A 9,812-nucleotide genomic window follows, 5' to 3' on the forward strand; every position below is an offset into this window, starting at 1 on the left:
TTCAGCACCTCTGCAACCTAATCGATTGATTCCATGTTTAGTGTTTACTGATAAGAACATTATCAAAGAATCAACAGAGTTTCCAATGCCAATGTGCCATAGTACACAGTTACAGATCACCACAGCATAGCTTATTTCTGAGAATCATAATCTAAGAAACCGAATCTTTATAGGTGGATGAAAGAAAAAGTTACCAGAATCATTCGACAAACCTCTGAGCCTCTGTTCAGGTCAAATGAAGCATGACGAGGCAGCGTTAAGAACAAATTACAACTTACAAACGAGCATAAAAAGATATAAAATCTTCCAGGTTCTGGATCTTGTGTGCAGGAAATCAAAAAAGAAAGTTACTTCTCATCCAATCAGTAACTTGTTCTCATCCATGAAGGAATATGTGGGGACCTCTAGGTTGTATGGTGCGGGACCTTTACGGATCCTACCAGATATGTCATAATGAGATCCATGGCACGGGCAGAACCAACCACCATAGTCGCCAGCATTTGGCAATGGAATGCAACCCAGATGGGTACACACCCCAATAACAACAAGCCATTCAGGATTCTTTACCCGAACAGCATCCTCCTGTGGATCACGAAGGGAGCCGAGGTCAACACTGTTGGCCAAATTGATATCATCTTCAGTACGGCGCCTAATGAAAACTGGCTTTCCTCTCCACTTCACAGTAACAGTTGTCCCAGGTTCAATGCTGGATAGATCAACTTCCAGAGAAGCAAGAGCAAGGACATCTTTACTGGCAGACATGCTCAAAACAAATTTGAGTACCAAGAGACGGGCCAGTGATGCGTACACAAACCGCCCTCCTGTTAAAACAAAATACGCAAAGGCACGTTTGCTAGGATCACCCGGTGGGTATCTCTCATGGTTGTGCTCATCATAGACAATCTTTGAGCTAGGATTTTTAATAGCTGCCACAGTAGGAAGATCTGAAACCAGACCAATATCGTGTCCTGGAGCAATGGCATTAGAAGCAAAGCCTGCAAAAGTTAACCAAAAGGTTCATGTATTGTGAACATATGTAGCAGATATCAATTTTAGAGGACCTGCTGAAAGAAACCATGGCGAAACGACCATCAACACACAATGCGGAGATTAGGAGCCCAGCTAGATGTGCATTCAAGATAACGTGAACAACAATAGTTGACTGACTTACGAACCACATTCACTATGTACAAATTATATGGAACCAAATCACACTTAAGTACTTAACATCTGACAAGATGCAGCTAATGCATTTAGTTAAGTTACCCATGGAGTTAAAAATTACATGAAATAAATAAACTTGGATATAAGTGTGGTATCGAATTAGAAGAGGAAGTGTGTTCAAAGATAACGGAATGACTAATAAAATGACAAATTAATAGCAGTGAGAATAATAATGTGAATGAAGATATATTATTCAGCTAATAAGTATATTCTCTGCCTGACATACAGCTAATATTATTCAACAATCCATAAGATCATAACAACTATAATACTCTCTTTACTCTGGAATGCCTGAAAATCATATTTGTTTCAAAGGAGTTGTTATGGAAGTTGAGCTATTTCACAACAGAACAGTTCCACAAGACCCTAAAGAAGATTGATCATACCAGTGAAAACGAGTGGCACAAATTTGAAATGGACAGCGAATCCCCATAACTAGTCTCAAGCAAAATAAACAGTCAAAACATATGCTGAAACCAATAAAGAATACCGCCTAAATAGAATCCCAATCTTATACTACGTACTAAAATGGGAGCAATTCAATAATAATACAACTAAAAAATGGTGTTCAATTCAAAGAGGCAGTGTTTGAATTGAAGAGAGGGGCGATCAAAAAAACAAAAGTTCAATTGTCTAATCCCGCCTACAATCTGATCTCCAAAAAAACGAAAAGCTAAAAAGGGGGCGATGAATAAAATAATTACTACTCCATAATAAAATGAGAAAACGCTGAACCTCGGAAGAGACTGGGAAAGGAGTTGTTGCAGGCAAATGAATGTGAGGGTGAAGAAACGGATGGGCTGCGGCCGTTGGAAGATGTATCGGCGACCGGGAAAGAATTACTGGTCGCGAGCGCGGCGGAGGAAGGCTGAGCAGACAACCATGAGAGAGAAGACAGCCTCCTCCCTGCTACTCTCAACATCTCCAATCAATCGAAAAAATCTTCAACTTCTTTCAAAGATAACCGATTCGGGAGCTTGCACCTAGGTTGTCAATGGCAGATTAAAAGAAGGAAAACAAAAGTGAGTCGGTTAGATTAAGAGATCAATTAAAAATTAGTGCAAAATTTGTAAACAAAGCCGTCTTAGCCCAGCTGTAGAGCGCATGGCTTTTTATCATCTTAGATTCTACTGGTTTTCCACTTGTTTATTTTACTACTTCCTCTCTTCCCACCGGAAATTAAACCTTTTCCTTTTTGAAGTGTACCATTAAAAATGAAACATTTTTTAAATTAGAAATAACTCTATATCTACTTTATCCTCTCTCTTATTTTACTATCTCTTCTATAACTCACAAAACAATACTATATAAAATTCTGTGCCGAAAAATAAACATTTCATATTTATTGGGACCGAGAGGAATATTATTTTTAATTTTATCATCTTAGATTCTACTGGTTTTTTCATGCTCCACTTGTTTATTTCTTCTTAACCTTTTTAGTTTCTACTACTCCCATTTTATGTACGAGTACTATTTTATGTACTAGTACTATTTTCTAGTTCCACTTGTTTATTTTTTCATTTCTAAGTTTTTATGGTCATTTCTTGGTCCACTTGTTTATTTCTTCTTCTTAATATGTTTCTACTTTTTTATGGTTGACTCTTGGTCCACGCCATCAAGAATAGTGTTAATTTTTCCAAATCTTTTTCTCAAGTATACTTGCTCGAAAACACTTAAAAATAGTAAACCCCTCATACAACTAACTATCACCATGTTTTTAACATCTGCATCTCCCTTACACTTCCCGCAAATGCCTTATTAAGTAAATGCTGCCAGAAATAAAAATATAAGTAAACTTATCAGTTGAATTGTTTAAATATATCTCATATAAGCATATTTATTTTATTTATCCTTTTTATGAGGTGTGAGTGATTCAGATAATAATAGTAATACTACCATCCAATTAATATGAAGCACATGCACTCTGTCACAAAGCGCAACAGAAATGGATGAAGAAAGCAGTACAACTGATCATTCATCCACACTGGACCAAGCTATTCTCCTCATTTCATCACTGATTTCTCTCTCCCATTCCGTCAAAGTCTTCTCCCCCAAATGGCAAACCATCCGCTCCAAATTCCAACACCTCTCCTCCAATCTCACCGCCATCCACAACTCCCAATCCGCCGCACAAATTCCATCTCTCCCGCCACTTCTCGACTCCGTCTTAGCCACTCTCCACAGCTGCGACCACCTCGCGAAGCAGTGCCTGAACCTCTCCTACAGCGGGAAGCTGCTTATGCAGAGCGATCTCGACGCCGTCTCCGCCAAAATCGACGCTCACATCTCCACCATTTTCGACATCCACGCCGCGGCACTCCTCGCCCGCAGCGACGCCATCGTTGTTTCCCGGCCGAGCGCCGCCGCGTCGATGGAAGATGTCCGATTCTACGTCGTCGATTTGCTGTCGAGGTTCAGGATTGGGAGCGATGAGATGAAGAAGCAAGCGCTCCTCGCTTTCAGTGAAGTGATTCGAGAAGATGAGAGATACGTAACCGTCGCTCTGCAGCTGGATGATTTCATCGGATTTCTGGTAAAATTTCTCGATGGTGAAATTCAGCAAGAGGCTGCCAAGTGTGTGTGTTTAATTGCAGAGATTGAGTCTTGCAAGAGCGAATTGATCGGTGCAGGGGTGATTGCTCCTTTGATTAGGGTTCTCGAATTGGGGGAAGAAGAGAGTAAGAAGCTCGCCGCCACGTGTCTGCTTTCAGTGACGGAGAATTCCGAAAATGCGTGGTCGATTTTGTCACATGGAGGGATCACTACCCTCTTGAAGATTTGTAGCAGCGGCGGAGACGGCGGCTGTGTGGAATTGGTCGCGCTGGCTTGTGCGGTGCTGAAGAATCTCGTCGGAGTGGAAGAAATCAAAAGGTTCGTGGTGGAGGAAGGCGGAATTTCTCTATTCGTTAATCTCGCAAAGTGTAAAGATGAAATCATCAAAATTAAGTCAGTTGATTTGCTGCAAACCATGGCTTGCAACGATGAATCGGTGAAGGAAATGATCATTGAAGAAGGTGGAATTCGAGCATTGGTGAGAGTCTTCTGCCCCAAATCAGCCTTATCAACGAAGACAAGAGAGATGGCATTGAGAGGGATAGTGAACATCTGCTGCTCATCGCAAAATTCACTACATTTGCTGGTGAATTACGGATTCATGGATCACATACTCTACTTCCTCCGACGCGGCGAGGTCTCCGTCCAAGAGCTTTCGTTGAAGACGGCGTTTTGGCTATCCGGGACTTCGGAGGAAGGGAGGAAGGTGATGGGGGAAGCCGGGTTCATGCCGGTTTTGGTGAAGCTTCTAGACTCGAAATCGGTGGAGATTCGGGAGATGGCAGCGGAGACGATCTCGAGCATGATTGTGGTTCCGAAGAATAGGAAGAAGTTCGTGCAGAGCGATCAGAATCTGGGACTGGTGCTGAGGATGCTGGAGGTGAACAATGCAGTGAACAAGAAGCTGCTGCTTTCGATATTGACGTCGCTGACGAGCAGCAGCGCTACTGCCAGGAAGAAGATTGCGACTTCCGGATACCTTAAACACATCGAGAAGCTTGCGGAGGCTCAGTTCTCCGATGCTAAGAAAATTGTCAGAAAGATGTCTTCCAATAGATTAGGCACCATTTTCAATGGAATCTGGCATTCTTGATTCTTTTTAGAGCTTCCCTTGTATTTAGAAACACTCCTTTTTAGTGATGAAGATGATTAATTTTCAGATTCTGCACATGGTGAATGGTGATGGAATCAAGTGGAGACTAGAACATGTTCAAGTGTTGCATCACTGTTGGGTTAGCATTTGATGAAAAAGAATGTGATAGTTCATCTGATTAATTCTTACTGGTTATTTTTGTTAAGACACAAATTACATGCATGTTACAATGACAAGAAATAGGTTAAGGTGGATTGCACTAATTATTTAATGCATATGCCAGTTAAGGTGGGGGACTGGTGGCCTAACATGAAAATATGTGATCCAATTCTTGGATCGGTTAACTCGATATGTGCATTGAATGATTATTGATAATGGTTTTTCACCTTTTCAGACAAATAATTGTTGGCCCCCATGCTTTTGCCAATCAAAATTCTTGCCTGCTGTAAATATAATGTTAGTACTACTATTATTTTCTGAATTTAGGAACTAGTGTCCTCTTATGTGATGTTATGATGTACCCATTAGTAATTTGCAAATTTAACACTTTCATTTTAAGTGAACAGAAAAAAGAAAGACTAAAATCTATTTTTAGTCCGAAACGTACAACCATTTTATAATTTGTGTCCAAAATATTGCTCCTCTTCTGGACTTTGAATCCCGAACAAAGAAAAACGATCCAAAAATGGTCATTTCTTTTACTGTGAAGAAATGCAATGGAGAACACATGGCTTAATTCATCATCGTAGACTTGTTTAAGTAATTGTTACGATGTAGTTTTTGGAACAGCACCTCATCCTGTGTTTATAAACACTGCAGAGGATCACATCCCCGAGAGCTAACAGTGAGATGAAAGATTGGTTTCAAGGTAATGAGATGGCTTCGATCTTGTTGATTCTATTTTCTTTTATTTATTAAGCTAATTTCTATTTAGAAATGTTAAAGTCAAAAATTTAGTTTATATTTAAGTTCTAATTAATATTGGATTAGTAATCTAATCCAGTCAAAAGTTAGTTAATTAGGATTGACAGTCTATTTTAGTAAAAAAATGACATTTTCCAGCCATTTCATATTTTCTAAATTCAAAAATCCAAAAGATAATATTCTTGACCAAAGTACATTCAGTGCAACATTTCACCTTGGATTTAAAATAAGATTATAACAAAGTGTTCACCACAAAGACTGAAACTGAAAGATTCATGCATGTACAGAACAGGAGATGTTGATCATGACAGTCAAAGGAGAGAAACATCATAGTAAGAGTAACCTAAAACATTTACCTCGTTATCCATCCTTAATCCCAGATTAGTCAACATGACATTAGTGAAAGATCTAGAAGAAACTTGTTTATATTATAAGAGAAGAGAAAAGAGCAAAGACTGACCAAGAATGACTGTCAAAGTGTGAGAACAAATGGCGGGGAATCGCACCTTGGCCCTGCTACAGAACGATAGACGTAGACTTTGTGAGCTTGGTCTTCATCCTTTCTAATCACTTCAACATTGAGTCTTGGATTCTCTCTCCCGAGTAGTCTGCAACCTTTCATCGTCACACTGCACGATGACATCCATAATGACCGCATCATCTCATATTTCTCTCGTCCAGAGACGAGAGCAGAGTCTCCAAAGGGGCAATCTCTAATCTCAAGCTTCCTCAGCTTAGGACAGCCTTCCAAGACACACTGCATTCCCAAATCGCTACTGCCAGCAAAAGCCACCGACAAAGTCTCAAGATCTTTAACATACTTGCCTATATACGCAAATGTCTGATCCGTCAGAAGGCCTGAAACTGAAAGCCTTTTAATTTTCGTGCAGGTTTTGACAACAGCACCAAAGCCGTCATCCAAGGGACCGCTTGTGAGTAATCTGGTTGGTACGGGGTCATAATGCATTAACGGGGAAGTGGGTAAAATCGGGACAATTATGCACTATGGTGACAACAGCAGCATTAGTCATCCTCCTGCAGAAGTAGAGAACATAGTGGAGTTTGGGACATCCACGAGACACTGCCAAGAAACCCAATTCAGTCACTCCATCACGATGATGCCTGTCATATGGATCTGCAGGGTAGACACGTAGCTCTTCAAGCAAGGGACAGCTCGAACCAACAGCCTCAAGCCCCTTGTCTTCAACTGAATCCATGACCTACATATGGAGGGAACTTTGAGATATAGACTACAAGTAAGGAGACATTAAAGTATACTACTTTAAAGAAGGAAGAAACTGCAATAATGCCAATCCAGGGAGAAACCGTCTTATAGAAAAATGAGAACGGCACTCATTCAGTGCGCGTTTAGCTAATTTTGCACTTAACTGATAGTTTATATGATGGAGCAGATTTCAATATCGTTTTCTTATTTTATGATCATCAAGTTTCTCCAATAATAAAATTTCATAAAGAAGTAAAAACAAATTCTTACCCAAAGGCATCGTAAATTGGGGCAGTGAGCAAGAAACTTTGCGAATTCACCACTTTGAAGGGGTACTTCGCTCATGTTCACGAAAGTCAGACTGGCACAAGCTCCATAAAGAAGAGGGAGATACAAGGGAGTTGCTTCCCACAAACCCGAAAGAGCCTGGAGATTTCTACAATTACAAAATGCAGTTTCAATCTCTTCATATTGGCGAGGCATAGGTTCTTGCAGGAAGGAGCCAGTGCCAAGCTCTGTTAGTAGAGGAACATGCACAATCAGCCGTTGCAATTGAACCAAAGTAATTCTATCATTCACCTTCAGAACTCTTAGTAGTTTGCATCGACTAACAAGTCTCTCCAGGTCATCAAAATTTACATCACCATAAGACAAGTAAAGTTTAGAATTTCCAGCGAAGTAAAGTTTTCCAGGAAGCAACCTAACCAACCTCCACCAACCTCCTCTGTTCTACAGTCCTGTATGTTGAGCTCAGTCAAGTTCCTAGAAACAAATGTACAGATTAAATTATCTCCTTCATTAATGTTAAGAACAAATCAATTCAGAGCCACTTCAAGCTTGGAAAATAGTCAAGCATGTCCTCTTTCAGTGTCATCATATGGTGCTTATTAGTCAATATGCTGGCAACATATTTCTCTATCATGGACACAGAGCTAAATTTTCTTTTGCATCATCTAGCCGATAAATGGTTCATTTCACACTATCTAAAAATAGAAGCTACAGCTGTCCAGAAAACCTAAATTTTAAACACACCCTAAAAGTCAATAAATTAAAACCCCAGTAAATAAAGTACTATTGCTTCCAGAAAACCACAAGGTCCAAAACTGGAGCCGAAATAGAAAGTAATCAACACACACAGACAAATGAACTAACTTAATAATAAAAGATAAAAGCAGATGGCACCTGCAATGACTAGCAATTGCTTTGAGCCCAATTTCAGTGAATCCATCACACATTGACAAAGATAAAGCCTTGAAGCCAGGGAATGACTTTGCCAAGAGCTCCAGGCTCTCATCGGTAATGGTCATCCTCTTCAGCCTCAGCTCCTACAAGAAAGGGTAAACTTTGGCAAACATAACCAACCAAGAATGCACATTAGCACCCCAATTCAGTGGCAGCATATTAAAATCCGAAAATCTTGGCTTCCCTTTAAGTGTAACACTCTTAATTCTTCGGAACCTTCTAGCCACTATTTCTGGTGACACTGCATAGCAGTTTCCAATAAAAAGCTTTGATCTTGTCCATCTCTCAGCATTATACCAATCTTTGCGCACAAGGGAGACTGAGCTCCTGTCTTTATGTGAATCAACGAATGACAGGACTTTCTCCAATACTTCATCTGGGAATGGTGATCGAGGGTGAACTCGCCCATGGTAGTTGCCAGAGTTTGAAGGAAATTTTGGTTCTGGATCCATTCCTCTTTTGGGGAATGGATTCATTTATGCTTCAGCAAGTTCTCACACCCTGCCTACCCTGCACATTTACACAATGTGAGACAGCAACCATTATATTTATTTGAGTTTTTATCCACAGGTGCAGTAATAGAAAACAATCTTGAATTCAAATGTATCTACATTCCTCAAGAAAAGGAATCATTAGGAGATTATCAGACTTTAAAAACTTCACAGGCTCTTTTCCTAGTATATTATCACAATCCATTGTAGACTTGTAGTTGAATGTAACATATTCATATGGTGAGCAACTAATACAACAATATAGGATAAAATTAGAGTATTTGAGAAATCTTGAAATGAAAGAGTTGTTCCTCTCCAACCCAAAGGAAAGGAGTGGAAAAGGAAGTATCAAAAATTAAAACTTGAAGTGAGATCAAGAAGTAGCTTTCAACTGTAATCGCCAACACCCTTTTGCTAGCATACTGTGCTGATATACTTTTCGCTTTATAATTATATATATAGTGCATAATTATAGCTAAAGTCTTGACGATTTTTTATTGTATATAAACAACGCTTGCCTATTGGCCTAAGTTTTGTAAAAAAATGGCAATTTGGATAAAGTCAGTGAACCAAACCACTGAAAAGAAGAAGGAAAAAAGCCAAAAGGTAAACCACAAACCTTTTTCTATATGAGATGTTAGTTGACTCAGAGAGCCATTTTTTCCTGCTCATCATTTATATATTAATAATGTGTCACTAAACATATAGTGTGTCAAAAAGAGTTGACACACTTGTAATATTAGTAAATGTGGAAGGCACCATCCAGCACCTTCCCTAGTCTCCGCAAAAAAATATTGGCTAGTTTTTGTCTTAGTGTTTGTTTTCAGAAAACTATAGTTGAAATAGGAAAAATATCTACAAATTTAGTTGCCAGGTCATAATCCATCTCTTGTTTCTCTTAAAGCTAAATACCAATAACAACTTTGATGATTTTATGAATAGAATAAATGATTGAGAGTACACGAATTGAGAACGTGAGATAAAGATGAAAGAGATAATGTTGTACATGGCCAAGAATTCAGAAATGAATCCACATCACCAACACCAAATAATATGCCCC

The 9,812-nt window shown here is 39.4% G+C and overlaps 2 protein-coding genes and 1 pseudogene across 2 annotated transcripts; 1 reads left to right on the plus strand and 2 right to left on the minus strand.

Annotated features, from left to right (window-relative positions):
• Positions 1-152: 152 nt before the first annotated feature.
• On the minus strand, positions 153-2,357 carry LOC125189022 (cytochrome b-c1 complex subunit Rieske-4, mitochondrial-like). The gene is made up of 2 exons (XM_048086185.1): positions 1,960-2,357; positions 153-995 (listed from the first exon to the last, which is right to left on the minus strand). The coding sequence occupies exons 1-2, from the start codon at positions 2,144-2,146 to the stop codon at positions 355-357; spliced, it is 828 nt and encodes a 275-aa protein (XP_047942142.1). The 5' UTR covers positions 2,147-2,357; the 3' UTR covers positions 153-354.
• An 812-nt stretch (positions 2,358-3,169) lies between these two features.
• Positions 3,170-4,870, plus strand: LOC125189988 (vacuolar protein 8-like). The gene has a single exon (XM_048087193.1). It carries the CDS (start codon positions 3,170-3,172, stop codon positions 4,868-4,870), a length of 1,701 nt encoding a protein of 566 aa, XP_047943150.1.
• A 1,156-nt stretch (positions 4,871-6,026) lies between these two features.
• LOC125187890 lies at positions 6,027-9,105 on the minus strand (annotated as a pseudogene).
• Positions 9,106-9,812: the final 707 nt, after the last annotated feature.

The sequence above is a fragment of the Salvia hispanica genome, chromosome 5, assembly GCF_023119035.1.
Source record: "Salvia hispanica cultivar TCC Black 2014 chromosome 5, UniMelb_Shisp_WGS_1.0, whole genome shotgun sequence".
NCBI classification, from domain to species: domain Eukaryota; kingdom Viridiplantae; phylum Streptophyta; class Magnoliopsida; order Lamiales; family Lamiaceae; genus Salvia; species Salvia hispanica.

Bases quoted from the DNA above. Each gene is read 5' to 3' on its own strand.
- LOC125189022 (XM_048086185.1), bottom strand. From the start codon at position 2,146: ATGTTGAGAGTAGCAGGGAGGAGGCTGTCTTCTCTCTCATGGTTGTCT. The intron at 996-1,959 runs GTTCAGCGTTTT...TAACTTTTGCAG, and splicing joins CTTTCCCAGTCTCTTCCGAG to GCTTTGCTTCTAATGCCATT.
- LOC125189988 (XM_048087193.1), top strand. From the start codon at position 3,170: ATGGATGAAGAAAGCAGTACAACTGATCATTCATCCACACTGGACCAA.